The sequence below is a fragment of the Salvia splendens genome, chromosome 19, assembly GCF_004379255.2.
Source record: "Salvia splendens isolate huo1 chromosome 19, SspV2, whole genome shotgun sequence".
In the NCBI taxonomy this organism is placed as follows: domain Eukaryota; kingdom Viridiplantae; phylum Streptophyta; class Magnoliopsida; order Lamiales; family Lamiaceae; genus Salvia; species Salvia splendens.
The window spans coordinates 24,252,505-24,267,705 of NC_056050.1; the positions used below are offsets into that span (position 1 = coordinate 24,252,505).

Below are 15,201 nucleotides of genomic sequence, written 5' to 3' on the forward strand. Positions count from 1 at the left end.
AATCTTATTTATACCAAGATTTTGGTATAGGAAATATATAATTTATTCTTGTAGCGGATTTTTATGGTATTCTTATTAGGATATGCATATCAATATTAAGCCTTACTTAAGGGATTTATGGCATTCTTTCACGCCTTAATTGTTTGGGACTAACTAATTGAATCCAGAAATTTAATTATTTTAGGACTAAATAAATAAAGAACTTAATTAGTTGAGTATTAGTATTTAAAACTTTAATCAAACTATTTAATCAAAAGGATCCTAAAGCATATTTAAAATAAAACAGCCCAAGCTAGAAAACACGGCCTAATATAATTTAATTCTTAGCCCATCGTAATTGAAAAGGTTCGACCCACATATTGGAGGAATTCTCGGCCCAGATTAATTTAAACACTAAGGGGGTGTTCGGTTTGTAAGATTGTATCCGAGATTAAATTTGTAGTGTGTTCGGTTCATGAGATTCAACCTCACAACTCAATCCTAGATGGATAATCATGGGATAATTAGTCATAGCTAACCCCCTATGACTAAAATAATCTCACAACTCAATCCTAGATTGTATCTTGGTATTATTTTATCTTGCAAACCGAACACCACCTAAGGATATCCAAAACCCAGATTTCATAGATTTCTGATAAAGTATCCGATTTAAGCTCTTTGATAGTTCAGTTATTAAACATTAGGAGAGCATAAAAATTCTTGAATCTATAACTCCATAACATAAACAACCTTTGATAAAAACAAAATTTCCCTATCAAAGCAACAGCTCAAGCGAAACACCTGTGTCTATAACACATTTTCAAATAAATTTAGCGTAAAGTGGAGTACTACTTAAACCTTGTACTCGTTGATGAAGAGGATCGTCGATACTTCAAGTAACATGAGATCAATCTACGGTAGCATTAAGGTATTACAACCTAAACAACCCGTTGTACCTCCCAAGGTTCGATCAATCTTGTCATGCTTAATCGTGTGTGCTTTGAGCTTTGAATAATAAAGCTTTATATCTGAGTTTCTATTTAAGAGTATTTACTTTATATTTATAGTTCGATGTTATAATGTTATTTAATTTTGATTTAATATACTATGAGTCGAGTTTGAGCTTGCAAAAATTGGACTAAACTAGTTTTTGTGACTCAGAATAATAGGACACTAATTTGGCCTAATTTGTGGTTTCATTGAAAGTTTTAAATTCAAAATCTGTCGACTCGATTTAACCTCAAAGTTTGGTCACGTATTAGCATTAATTAAATAAAATATATTTTATTTTATTTATTAGGGGTCCCCTAATTTTATAAGAGAACATGCTACCAATTGACTGTTTATTGGGCCTTACTGAAAGATATAATAGAGTATCTAATATATGAACATTTGACTTCGTGTTTTATCGCACATGGTTAAGATATTTATTTTTGATAAATTAATAAAAACATTTTATAATAATTTTAATTACTTAATTGAAGCTGAATGAACTTTGTCATGTATAGTGGTAGATAACCATGATTGTTGCATATCGCACATGGTTAAGAGATTTTTTTATATTCGATTTTTTTTAAATAATCCACCGTCTCTACATATTCGATAAATTTAAATTTCTTGTATTTGCGAAGAAAAGTGATCAGTTTGCTAAATAAAATAATAATGAAAATATAAATGGAAATTAGATTAACTTAAAATCAGTTTGTTAAATAAAACAATATTGAAAATATAAATTGAAATTAGATTAATTTAAAATTAAATTAGCTATATTGATAATAATCTCGATATTGTGAATATGGATCAAGATAGAGTGTTACGAACCAAACTTTTAAGGAAAAATGACCGACCTTTAACCACAATAAGCATAGTAGTCGAATGACCCCTAAGGCCATCCACAATGGGGCGCCCTAAGGCGCGCCCTAAAGCCCTCCCTATGCACCGTCACGTCAGTATTTTATCCTCCTGCCATTCCACCTGCAGTGAGTCGCCCCTCCCTAAGCATTTTACTATTGTTTTGTTATTTAATTTAAATGTTTTCAAATATAAATGCAAACTTATTAAAAAACACAACGATTAACTAAAAGAACGGCAAAAAATTCATTGATTTAAAAAAAAGTTACACGAGTTATAAATAAAAAAATGACTATTTTTATATATAGCGTAATTTGAGAGTTTAAAAGTTAATTGAAACGTTACAAATGAAAAGTGAAGCTGGGGTATATATATAACAAAATTTTCGAATAAAAAAAAAAAACTAAAACGCGTTGCATCGTCCGCGTCGCCCACAGTGGGCGGACGATGCCCTATCGTCCGCGGACTAAGCGTCGGGCGCGGACGACGCATCGTCCGTCGTCCGCGGTGCCACAGTATTGTGGATGGCCTAAATTTTAGCTTAACTAGTTTTGAAGACTATAATAATGGATCTAAATACTCATTATACTTGCTCCCTTAGTAGTTAGTCCTCTAATAAGTCATAAAAATTGATAATTACATTACCATAATCAGAATAAATTTTGGTGATAGGTCTAATTTTTTATAAAATGGAAACATTATAAAGTGGTGTCGGTTTATGATACGACCCTACGTCGTATCCCGTTTCACCGGCGTCCTAACGAAGGATCGGCGGTAGCAAGAACCGGCTGTGCGCGGGAATTCCTCTCCGTCGGGCAGCGCGAGATCTTAGTAAAAGATAATTCTCAACTCGTCGTTGGGCAAAAGATTAATATTGTATTTCGTTGATTCCTTGAATTGATCACATTCCTCCCTATTTATAATACTAAGTCCTAACTTATCGAACAAGAAACAAATATATGTAAAGATATGCAAGACCCTAATAAATCTAAACTAATTAAATGAAGAAGGAACAAATCTAACTAGGCGAAGGAGGCTCGTATCAACCCTCCCCCGGATAAAATCCACCTTGTCCTCAAGGTGGGAACCACGAAGCGACGACAAGTTGAAAACAGAAGCTTCGGCGAGGCATCTCCTCCTGGATCAAACACACAACGAGCCTTGACATAGGTCTGCACTCGCCCCCCCTGGACGGCCTCGTCTTCTATGAACCTTTGAAGGAGAACTTGAAACTGCTGGAACTCATTCTGCTGCACAAAACCCACGGCATACATCTTCTGGTAGTTGAGGATATCGAATTTACGCATCATTTCTCTGTAGCTCTTGTGAAGCTCAGCAATGCAATCTCGACGCTGCATTTCCTCGCTCTCGTCTATCTTCCACGGCTTCCAGTCACCGATGACCGTAGGCGTCTCGTACTCCTCCACAATGGTAGTCAAGCCTGTGGCCTTCACCTTCTTAAGCTCCATCTGCAACGGCTCAATCAACTCTTGATTCTCCCATAAACACTCCAACTTGTTGGTGACTCCATCATTCTCAAAAGGACTACACTCGTTTTCCAATTCCCCATTATTTGTCTCCATATCATCTACGGACATAAATCCTTCACCAATCTTCTCATCATATACCCCGACGAGCACTTGCCGCGGCGTATTGTCGGTCTTGACGATCTCTTCTAGGGACTCGTCGATTGGAACATCCACATCAAGATTAGCGCCCCCATTGTGAGCGGCGTTGTTGGGAACATCATCATCCTCCTCAGCATAGCATAACCAACGTTGTTTGCATACATGCCCCATGACCCATATATCAGGGCAGTAATAACATAGACCCAACCGCGCCCGTTCCGCCTTTTCTGCCTGCGAAACCCGGACCATCGGTGGCCTAAGCTGAACAGCCGCCCGTCCCAAACCTCCCTGGGATTGAACCGCAACTCCTGATGGCTGGGGTGTGCGTTCTGACGTAGTATCGGACAGCTCCAGTGCTAGAGCCATAGTAGCCGCTGAGGACAGCGGTCTATCCAACTGTCGTCTCTCCCTCCTAAATGGTGTAGGGCCTTGACGATCAAAACGATCACGCACATCCTCCAAGAAATCCTGCCACGTCACGCAATCGTTATTCGGCAAATAGTTAAATACCCAATTCGCCGCTGGTTGATCAAATAACATGACCGCATAGTGCAATCGTTGGGCATCGGGGATCATCAACTGATTGAAGTAAGATTGGACCCTCGAGATCCAATTTGATGCATTTGTCCCATCGAAACGAGGTGCCTCCATGTGCCCACGTATGGGCTGGTCGTAACCGGCTGTGTTGGTCTGGACGCGTTGTGGAGGGTCCCAACACTTCGACTGCCTCTCCTGCGAGTAATCAAACCCCACTGTACGTTTACGGTTCCGCAGATTCAACGGTGGATCCCAGCAAGACCCCGAACGGCCCCTGCCTCCGCGCCGACCCCGAGCTGCCTGCTGACTGTATCGAATTCCCCCATTAGGGTTTCGATAATTATATCCCTTAGCACCATATTGTGTACGCCTAAAACCATCATCCCCCCAATGCTCTCCGGCCTCGAAACACGAGGGCGGTTCTGCCTCGCGCGCCACTGGCGGCTCCAGACACTGGAAACGTCGATCGGTCTCGTCCCTCCACGCATCAAATCTGTCGAGACGATCCAATAAGCGATCCAACTTACCACTCACCCAGTCGTCGTGATTTATCTCCTCCACATGACGACCCTCCAACTCTCCGTCATCCATCTGCGCTTGGGAAGGGTTCCCAAAATTGCGCCGCTCAACAGGTTGTTGACGGCGCGGACTACCAGTTTGGAACGAATCAGAGCGCGAGGAGCCCCAACCCGCTCTACTGTTGTTGTGAAAACGTCTCATTGAGTACATAGAATGAAAGCACCAGTTGTTAAGGACGTTTCCCTTAACAAGCACCGGCGGCGAGTTTCGCTCGGCGGTGGAGATAAATTTCCGGCGGCCAATAGGCTCGGCGGACGATTGCAGAGTTTCTGTGCGCGGGAGTCGCTCCCGTCGGGCAGATAACTCTGCAATTGATAGAATACTCCGGAGTCCAATTAGGATCGGCGGAGGGAATCCAAAATTAGGATTGGAAAACACACGCTATATTTGTGAGAGAAAATATTTCATTAATTGATTGAATGAATAAAAAAGATAACAGTCTATCCTATTTATAATGCTACTGACTTAATGAACAAGAAAACAAAGATATAGAAAAAGATATGCTAAATCCCTATAATATCTAAACTAATAGAGGTTCGTATCAACTAGTTGTTAAGGACGTTTCCCTTAACAAGCACCGGCGGCGAGTTTCGCTCGGCGGTGGAGATAAATTTCCGGCGGCCAATAGGCTCGGCGGACGATTGCAGAGTTTCTGTGCGCGGGAGTCGCTCCCGTCGGGCAGATAACTCTGCAATTGATAGAATACTCCGGAGTCCAATTAGGATCGGCGGAGGGAATCCAAAATTAGGATTGGAAAACACACGCTATATTTGTGAGAGAAAATATTTCATTAATTGATTGAATGAATAAAAAAGATAACAGTCTATCCTATTTATAATGCTACTGACTTAATGAACAAGAAAACAAAGATATAGAAAAAGATATGCTAAATCCCTATAATATCTAAACTAATAGAGGTTCGTATCAACTCCCCCACGGTTAAAATCCACCTTGTCCTCAAGGTGGGAACCACGAAGCAAAAAGGAGAGTTGAAAGCAGAAGCTTCGGCGAGGCAACTCCTCCTGGATCAAACACACACCGAACAGTTGAACGTCTCCCTTCTTCACTTCCATAAAAAATCAACAAAGGAGACCCAACTTTGGCGGAAAAATTCCTTGCCAAATCGAAAAGCTTGTCCACGCCTCCCAGAATGCCCAAGCATGGCATGTCATTACTCGGAGGGATCAACCTTGCATCTTTGTCGAGCGATGTTGATCGATGATTCATACTTGGAACATCACCGACATTCAAATCCACATTGACACAAGCAATTACGGGCAATTCGGTGTAAGCACCATCTCCTTTCTTGCCCAAACAATTTCCAACAACATTTTGGGATGACACTTGAACAACATTGAGTGAGGCGATTATCTTCTCCACTTCACCAATAGAACCATCCTCCTCTTTATCTTCTAGCATTGTCTCCTCATTTTCACCAATCTTCTCATCAGATACCCCAACGAGCACTTGCGGTGGCTCATTGTCGTTCTTGACAATCCCTTTGTTCTTGAGGAACTCTCTAGGGGACTCGTTGTTTGGAACATCAAGAGGAGCGTCGGTAATGTCATTGGGAACATCATCACCGAATACTATAGTGGGAGTATTATCAGTTTTCTCTTCGGCTAAATTCTCATCTTGAATGTTCTCCTCAAACTCATCCCCATCATCCGCATAACAGAGAATGCGTTGTTTACACACATGTCTCATCACCCATTTCTCGGGACAGTGCCAGCAGAGACCCAACCTGGACCGTTCTGACTTCTCCGCCTGGGAGACCCGTATTAGAGGCAGGCATGGCTGCTCCGGAGTTTGACTGGTCACACGTGCGGGCTGACTGTACAGGTCTCGCATTGGCTTTTCGGTGGAGTAGCGGGGCTGGTGGGAGGCGGGCTGGACTCGCGCTCTCACCTCCTCCCGAGGGCGAGGTCGGTCCCAGCACGTCTCCGAGCGTCGGGGCCGGTCAACGGTCGGGTAGCCGCGGTCCTGCTGTTGCGCCGGTGGGTCCCAACAGGTAGGTCGGCGCTTGGGCGGTGATGGCGAGTACATATCTAGCTCGTAGGATGAAGAATGTTGATATGCAGTGGTCCGACGGGTCCATGGTGGGTCCCAGCAAGTGGGCTGTCGGGTATGGCAAGGGTGAAACGGCTGCACGAGTTGAGGGAAATTGTATTTACGATGGCAATAGCTGGCGTAGTCGTATGACATGTCGACGGACTGAATCGTGGTTGTGGTAGAAATGGTGGTGATTTATTTGGGGATATGGATGAACGCAGACGGAGGATGCTGAGCTCTCAATGAAAGCACCAGTTGATACGACCCTACGTCGTATCCCGTTTCACCGGCGTCCTAACGAAGGATCGGCGGTAGCAAGAACCGGCTGTGCGCGGGAATTCCTCTCCGTCGGGCAGCGCGAGATCTTAGTAAAAGATAATTCTCAACTCGTCGTTGGGCAAAAGATTAATATTGTATTTCGTTGATTCCTTGAATTGATCACATTCCTCCCTATTTATAATACTAAGTCCTAACTTATCGAACAAGAAACAAATATATGTAAAGATATGCAAGACCCTAATAAATCTAAACTAATTAAATGAAGAAGGAACAAATCTAACTAGGCGAAGGAGGCTCGTATCAGTTTATGAGAGGAAATAGTGATACAACCAAGGGGGAATTATTAATTCCTAGATCTATAATTTTTTGACACTGTACGCAAATCCATACCATTTTTCATGGGACATTATTTATTGCCACTACAATCAATTGACTTTTTATAGCGTGACAAAAATTGATATGCCAAAATTGACATGTACTTAAATAGTAGTGACAACTATAACCTAATGATTATAACAAAATTGAATTACATGTACTTAATTACTATAAACAAGGCTATGATATTTTTCAAAATCATCAGCAATTCTAACAAAAGTGTTTTTTTCTCAAAATGAAAATAAATGAGGAATGATATTTTTGTTCTTTAGATACATAAAACTTTACGTAGCTCAAATAGAAAAAAATTGAACACTGTTTTGACTTATATTTTATTATTATTTTTAGATTCTGGTCCTAATACTTAGTAATTGTTTTATTATACAGTAAAATTCTTTATTTCTGTTTATTAAATCACCATAAAGATTAGCATCTATTTACCAAACCTACGGTCTAAAATTAAATGTCATCAATCCCCAAATATATTTGTGATTTCCTCACAAAAATCAATGCAATTTATTCACAAGCTGGTAAATAACTATTCCATCACTATTGTAAATATTTTATGAGAAATGAAATATTTATTTGAATTAAAGATTATGCCTACGATGACGGTGTGTTTACGACGCAATAGATATTAAATTTATTTGAATCGACGAGTCGAAAGATGCACATGGATGATCATAAATTGAAGAAATTATTAAATTTGAAGTTCCCTTTAATTGCACAAAAATTATACACTGATTTAGTAAAGCGTAACGCAATATTTCACTCATATGTTAATTATTTTCCCACCCTAATTAATTCCGTTGAAAATCGTATTAATTCCACTCCCGTGGAAAGGGCTAAGACCCAAAAAGCCCGCCAAATGACGGGCCCCACACATCGAATCCAACGGTCACAATCCACAGATCTCAAAATCGACGGCCCACACTCCTCGGTCATTTGCAGGCCAAAAACTACCGACAACTCATCGACGGTCATGATCTGTCCACGTGGCGAGAGAGATGGAGATGATGAGATTAAAGTGATATATAGCGTCAGGGAGTGGCAAAGCGGCGTAGGCGTAGCTACTTTTTCACACAGAAGCACACTCTAGTGTGTGTGAATGTGCATATACATCTAACCTCACTGAGGGAATTTCGAAAAATTCCTCGTTCTTCTTCCATTTTTCGTCGATTTTCTTCTGTTTGAGGTGAGAGAGAATGGAGATTTTCTACTATATGGTGTTCGGCGGGCTGGCCGCGGTGGTGGCGGCGCTGGAGCTGAGCAAGAGTAATAAGGATCGGGTGAATACGTCTTCAGCTTTCAATTCGTTCAAAAACAATTACCTGCTCGTCTACTCGCTCATGATGGGTAAGTTGATTCTGTTTCCCGATCTCGGATCTTAGACCTTTTCGATACCGCATTTGGTCGCAATTTGATTCGATCTAGCTCGATTTGAGTGAGCCGAAATGTTGTGATGTTGCGTTTGGATGAGTAAGTCTGCATGATTTGGATTGAGTCTTAGGCCTTTTCGGTATCGCATTTGGTCGCAATTTATTTTGATCTAGCTCGATTTGAGTGAGAGGAGAGTGTTTGTGAAAATGCCTTTGGATGTCGATTTCTATGTGTATCAGTGTATGTTGTGCTGTGCATTGAAAGCATCTATGTGTGATCTGACGATTAATCATGGATCTATTAGTGTGAATGTGATTGTAATTTTGTGTGAGGGAGATTTGATTGTAGTATCTTGTGGATCTGGAATTTACTTGAATTTGATTTAGTTCAGTATGGTTGCGGAGAATGTTTACTTAAATTAATTTCTACTTCTTTGATTTAGTTCAGTATTGATTGATATGACTGCTTTCTGATGTGCTTTACATGTGGAAACAGCTGGTGACTGGTTGCAGGGACCGTATGTTTACTATCTCTACAGTACGTATGGTTTCGGGAAGGGCGAAATTGGGCAGCTCTTTATTGCTGGATTTGGCTCTTCCATGTTGTTTGGAACCATTGTAGGATCTCTCGCAGATAAACAGTGAGATAGACTTCTGAGATGGTGCTAATTTGATTCATTGTGATATATATTCTCTGTTTGACGCATATGCAATGAAATTGTAGGGGGCGAAAGAGAGCCTGTGTGACTTACTGTATCACGTATATACTGAGCTGCATTACCAAGCATTCTCCTCAGTACAAAATTCTGATGGTTGGACGTATTTTGGGTGGTATTGCAACATCTCTATTGTTTTCTGCATTTGAGTCGTGGCTTGTGGCAGAACACTTCAAGGTAATTTGTTATTTACATATAACCCTGCTGAATTTCTGGTTATGAGTGTGGTTTTGTTTGCTAGCTCACAGTTATCTTGACTGACCTCATCTTGCATAAACTTATCTTATAACGTAGTAATAGATTTAGAGCTGCTTTGTTCTATGCTCTCTGTTCTTGCTGTGATGAACTTGCATTTTCATTGTTTGATTTGATAAAGATTGCTTCTATCTGCAAATGGTCTTTTTGATACAAATTTAATTACAGCAAATGTATTATGTATTGATTCGCTTTCTATAATTTCTTTCAGAGAGGCTTTGAACAGCAATGGCTCTCTGTAACTTTCTCCAAGGCAATATTCCTTGGCAATGGTCTTGTTGCTATTGTAGCAGGCTTGTTTGGAAATTTTCTGGTTGATTCTATGAATTTGGGGCCTGTATCTCCATTCGATGCTGCTGCCATATTTCTAGCTATTGGAATGGCTGTAATATTATCATCATGGAGTGAGAACTATGGCGACCCTTCAGAAAGCAAGGACTTGCTCACTCAATTTAAGGGTGCAGCTGTAGCAATTGCTTCAGGTATTTTTATAGTTCTCTTAACTGAAATATATTTACAAACTGTATGAAATTTGTAGTATATCATTTTTACCGTAAGTTGTAGTAAAAAGTTTTCAGTTATAGGTCCCATCTACATATTTTGCCACCTATAAAGTATGAATGCAAGGAAATAGATATGCCAATCTAGACACCTCTATAAATTGGATTGAATTGAAGTTGTTTTACCACTGCCACTTCAACGTTTCATTTGCTCAATGCCCTTCTCATGAAACTGACTAAATACTTTTCATGGTCAGATGAGAAGATAGCATTGCTTGGTGCCATACAATCTCTGTTTGAAGGTTCGATGTATACGTTTGTGTTCCTCTGGACACCTGCCCTGAGCCCGAATGATGAAGATATTCCACATGGTTTTATCTTTGCTACTTTCATGTTGGCTTCAATGTTGGGAAGCTCAATTGCATCTCGCTTGTTGGCCCGCAACACAGTTAAAGTGGAGAGCTATATGCAGATTGTATTTGTCATTTCTTCTGCCTCTCTAATGCTTCCCATACTGACAAATGTATGTCCAAGTTTCTGTTCTTATGCTTGATATATCTTCGCTGATGGGCCAATGTCTAACTTCTACTTGCTCTATGATAGTTCTTAGTACCAGCAGATCCAAAGAAGAAAAGCGGCAGCATTTCATTTGCAGGCTGTCTCCAGCTTCTTGGCTTTTGCACTTTTGAAGGCTGTGTTGGTCTTTTCTGGCCGTCCATTATGAAGATGAGATCTCAATACATACCTGAGGAGGCTCGAAGCACCATCATGAACTTCTTCCGGATCCCACTCAATATCTTTGTTTGTATCGTTCTATACAATGTGAGTCTTCAGTTCTTCCCCTTAATTGTTATTCATGCTTGGTAATAGGCACGCACCTGTTTACAGAGTTTAGCAATTTTGCGCCATGATAGATCTCTGGCAATCTCCGGTTTAAGGAATACTTTTTAATCTTCTGTTTTATTGCAGGTGAACGCGTTCCCCATCACGGTTATGTTTGGCATGTGCTCCATCTTCCTCTTTGTGGCCTCCATCTTGCAGCGACGACTTGCAGCAATAGGAGAGAAGCCAAGTAAGTAAACCGTTGCTTGGAATCTCAATTCGTGTGCCATTGTCTCATTTCTGCTGTTTGAATTTCTGCAGAGACCGAAGATTGGGCTATGATGAAGGAAAGAACCAGCGAGGCTGAGCCACTAAACGATGCTTGATTGACTTATAGTTAAATCTGGGATATGATCATTTATTTTCTGCCATGAATAGCAGACAATACTTTGTAGTCGAGCTTATTATAAAAAATTATTGCTCTTATCAGAGAAGCTGCATAAAAAAAAGATGGTTGTGGGAAGGAGGAGAGAGAAAATGGGAACAAATTGCAGATATTACAATTTTTAGATTTACCAAACATTATTCTTTGATGAATTATTGGTTGTTACTAGAAAAGACGACTTACATACCATCAAAAATGGGAATGATATAATTCCAGAACTGCAATGTAATAGCAGCATTTTTTAAGTCGTGTTGTAATTGCAAATTTAGTGTATGAAAATCTTAATGTGAACTTGATTCTAACCCTAATTAACTTAATCTAGATAAGTTGAAGGAGATCAGAGATACAATGGCTTACAAAAGATGTCACATAGTTCGATAGAAAGAAATGAGGCTTCAACCACATACCATGTCAATAATAATAAAACAAAAAGAATACTTGTATTGCAATTCATAGGTAAGTTACCTCAACTTATTCCTACTTGAAATGAATAATACCTAAAAAGAGATGTGGTTTGTCAAAATATTAGCATACTCCATATGTATGCACAACAGAATGAATTATTCCTTTTTGGCAAGAAAATATATGCAAACAAGAGTATAAGTTGAGGGAGAATCATTTACATGAGACGGCTGCGTTTTGCATTCATAGTAGCAACTTCCAGGTCCCCCCGACGAAGAAGAGAATTTTGTCCAAGATACCTGCACTTGGTACCTCTTCATCCACGCCTTTCATATCAGCTTCTCGTCTTGATCCCAGACCCCGTTCAATTCGACCTTGATGGACTAAATAATAATCTTCCCCTTCCCTTATTATCTTCAATCCCCTGCATATAAATCATAATTACTTAGTCCAAAACCATTGAATTAGGAATTATCCAAGTTTTTTTCCATGTGAAGCCTTTGATAAAGCAGAAACAGATAGCCATACTACTTCAACAGTTTAACTACACAAAAATTCACATTTCGAGAACATACGAAAAATCCCATTGGCCCGAAAAACTGATCACTGATGTGTATTCAGGCGTTTCAAAATGAGAGTTATCGATTCTAACTTGCAAATATCTCTTGCAAAGTTGCAATAACTTAATTGCAAAAAACTCTCAGATTTCAAAATATTAATGCAGTTTTGACTTACAATCCAACACGATCACATCGATCTTGAACAATGTAGACGTCTTTCCATGAGTCGGGAGCAGCAGGCGCGTAAAATGTGGCTCGGTCTATCCCCCATCTCTCCTTAAAGAGATTAGACCATAGCCCCTCATCTGAGGCCAAGTCTCTCCATTTCCTACACACTTGGATCACAAACCAACCATGTTTTAGCATTATTCAAACAAGATAGAATCACACATCTTCACTCTCAACATCTAAATCAAAGTTTGCAACCAACAATTGAGAATTTTGATAGAATGTAATCCCTAAAGATCACATTTTTCCAGTCATAATCCTCAAGAATTTCCCAAAACAAAACCCTAACTTGCAATTTAAAACAGAGTTGAATAAACTGATGCAAGAAAAGATTAGCTCAGAAATCAAAATTGTTGGATCTTCTTAATCATCATCCAATCTTAATGTTCACAATCTTGACATACAGAATACATATATATCGAGCTAAAATTAAAAGAATGTATTCCTCAAAAAAATTGTGTAAGATACTACAATTCTGACTGTTCATCTCAAGAATCCCAAATCAGATCCCTACAAAATTCCCAAAATAATTCAAAATTCTCGAATTTAAACGATCAAGAACGCAACTTTTTTACTAACCCTGTTGAGCAGCTGCGAGATTTTGAGGATCCAACAAACAGAAAATCTTGAGATGAAGATCCGTTGGCAATTTCTCCATAACTTGATCACACCAGCTTCTGGGGAAGAAAAGAATCGAGAATTCTGTGAGAGACTTTCAAGGATTTCTCTCTCTATTTGAGTAAATGAAATTATTTGCATGGTGATATGAAGATTGGCATCTTGTCAACGGCTTATCGCTAAATTTTTGTAACTGAAATTCCAATCACAAAATAAAAGAGATGAATATTAAGTAATTGTCTACTTCTCAGAGAGCAATGCTAAATCAAGAATTTCACTGAGCAATTATATCTATAAGCAAAATAGAGAATCTTAATTTTAACCCCACTATAAAACCTAAATCAAAGATATAATAGGAAATAAATTTACCCTAAATTATTTCCTTCAAAACTGCATAATTAACAATTCATTAAAAGAAAAAAAAAGAAAAAAAAAGAGATTTTATATTTATTTACAAAAATAAAGGAAGAGGTGAGTATGTACGTAGCTTAGGGAGTGGATCCCCTGCTGTGGAGAAAACACAGCAGGAGCAGCTGTGCTAATAATACGACGGCGTTTTGTGAGAAGTTTCACAAATTTTATTATTCAAACTAGATTCAGCACTAAGTAATCCATAAATAAGTGATTTATATTGAATATTCAAATATTCCACCGTCCACACCCGCCGATTTCTCCCCATGAAATAAAACAATTCTTTAATAATTTGCTAAATATTGTTTTTCTATATGGAATTACTAATAAGAATTTCAATTTTTTAATTAAGTTGCATCATGATTAGCTATAATTGAAAGTTAAATAAATTTAATCATACGATTAGCTACAACTTAGCTATAATAATTATAGCTAATCATATGATTATATGATAATTGAAAGTTAATAAATTTAAATTTAAAATAACTTTCCAAATTTGATGATTTTTTAGTTAAAATGAATTATAACTAGAAATTGATAACTCTGCAACAGATTAGCTATAACTATAATTTTAAATAATATTATATTAATTTGTCATAATATTAATAGTTAAATAGTAAAATTTAAATGATCATGATGCAACTGAACTAAAAAAATTGAAATTCTAATTAGTAAAATAAACATTCCATATAGAAAAACATAGTATTTAGCAAAGAATTGTTTTATTTCATGAGGAGAAAGCCGCGGGTGTGAACGGTGGAATATTTGAATACTCAATATAAATCACTTATTTATGGATTATTTAGTGCTGAATCTGGTTTGAATAATAAAATTTGTGAAACTTCCCACAAAACGCCGTCGTATTATTAGCACAGCTGCCCCTGCTGTGTTTTCTCCACAACAGCAGAGGATCCACTCCCATGTAGCTTATTCTAGTTAAAACTTATTAAGGCATGAGATTTTATATCTTTTTAGTTAAAAATATTGCTCTACGTATTAATAATGTATACCCATTTAAACAGAAGAGATACATATTTTTTCTTAATGAAAAAAATGAATAAAATTAAAACCGTAAAAATTAATTTTCCACTTATAATTTATGAATATCATCTTGTTTAACCTTATTAAACTAAAACTTTATGTTATACGTAACATCTCATAAAATCATAACGGATTTATTATTATAATCCTGTTTGAAATTAAAAAAATTATAATTCATCTAGTATGGCCATGACTGACCTTTTAGAATCAGTTTGCCTTTTGGAAAAATCTAATTTCCTATCATTATTTCGTTTGAATTTTGTGACGGGAGTCATGGGACATACTATCAAATTTTGTTATGTGCAATTTACCATAATTGTTATTTGACCGACTTATACAGTTTACATAGATGGAGACAAGGATACATGAGAATTCGATCAAATGCAAACTCTACATATTGTACAAACTCTCAAATATGATCTGGATGGTTAAAAAATATGTCAACGGATAACAAAATAACAGCAACAGAAAATATCAACACAGCGTCAACGGTCGACACCGTGTTAACATTGTGTTGACACCAAAATATTGAAATTTTACGTTG

General features: G+C 38.3%; 2 protein-coding genes across 3 annotated transcripts; one reads left to right on the forward strand and one right to left on the reverse strand.

Annotated features, from left to right (window-relative positions):
• The first annotated feature begins 8,349 nt into the window (after positions 1-8,349).
• LOC121778170 (molybdate-anion transporter-like) lies at positions 8,350-11,570 on the forward strand. The gene is made up of 8 exons (XM_042175469.1): positions 8,350-8,636; positions 9,156-9,300; positions 9,384-9,552; positions 9,842-10,112; positions 10,388-10,653; positions 10,734-10,952; positions 11,100-11,202; positions 11,274-11,570. The coding sequence occupies exons 1-8, from the start codon at positions 8,486-8,488 to the stop codon at positions 11,336-11,338; spliced, it is 1,389 nt and encodes a 462-aa protein (XP_042031403.1). The 5' UTR covers positions 8,350-8,485; the 3' UTR covers positions 11,339-11,570.
• Positions 11,137-13,485, reverse strand: LOC121778171 (F-box/WD repeat-containing protein pof10-like). 2 transcript variants are annotated; one of them, XM_042175472.1, is made up of 4 exons: positions 13,167-13,485; positions 12,535-12,694; positions 12,021-12,223; positions 11,137-11,267 (listed from the first exon to the last, which is right to left on the reverse strand). In XM_042175472.1, the coding sequence occupies exons 1-3, from the start codon at positions 13,243-13,245 to the stop codon at positions 12,043-12,045; spliced, it is 420 nt and encodes a 139-aa protein (XP_042031406.1). In that variant the 5' UTR covers positions 13,246-13,485; the 3' UTR covers positions 11,137-11,267; positions 12,021-12,042. The 2 variants fall into 2 exon arrangements, with proteins under 2 accessions (XP_042031406.1, XP_042031405.1); XM_042175471.1 differs by lacking the exon at positions 11,137-11,267 and having other exon boundaries at positions 11,813-12,223; positions 13,167-13,484.
• Positions 13,486-15,201: the final 1,716 nt, after the last annotated feature.

Excerpts from the sequence above, each read along its gene's own strand:
- LOC121778170 (XM_042175469.1), top strand. The coding sequence starts at position 8,486 with ATGGAGATTTTCTACTATATGGTGTTCGGCGGGCTGGCCGCGGTGGTG. Across the intron at positions 9,301-9,383 it reads GGATCTCTCGCAGATAAACA|GGGGCGAAAGAGAGCCTGTG; the intron begins GTGAGATAGACT and ends ATGAAATTGTAG. Across the intron at positions 10,113-10,387 it reads AGCTGTAGCAATTGCTTCAG|ATGAGAAGATAGCATTGCTT; the intron begins GTATTTTTATAG and ends TTTCATGGTCAG.
- LOC121778171 (XM_042175472.1), bottom strand. The coding sequence starts at position 13,245 with ATGGAGAAATTGCCAACGGATCTTCATCTCAAGATTTTCTGTTTGTTG. Across the intron at positions 12,695-13,166 it reads TCTCGCAGCTGCTCAACAGG|TGTGTAGGAAATGGAGAGAC; the intron begins GTTAGTAAAAAA and ends TTGTGATCCAAG. Across the intron at positions 12,224-12,534 it reads CGATGTGATCGTGTTGGATT|GGGATTGAAGATAATAAGGG; the intron begins GTAAGTCAAAAC and ends ATTTATATGCAG.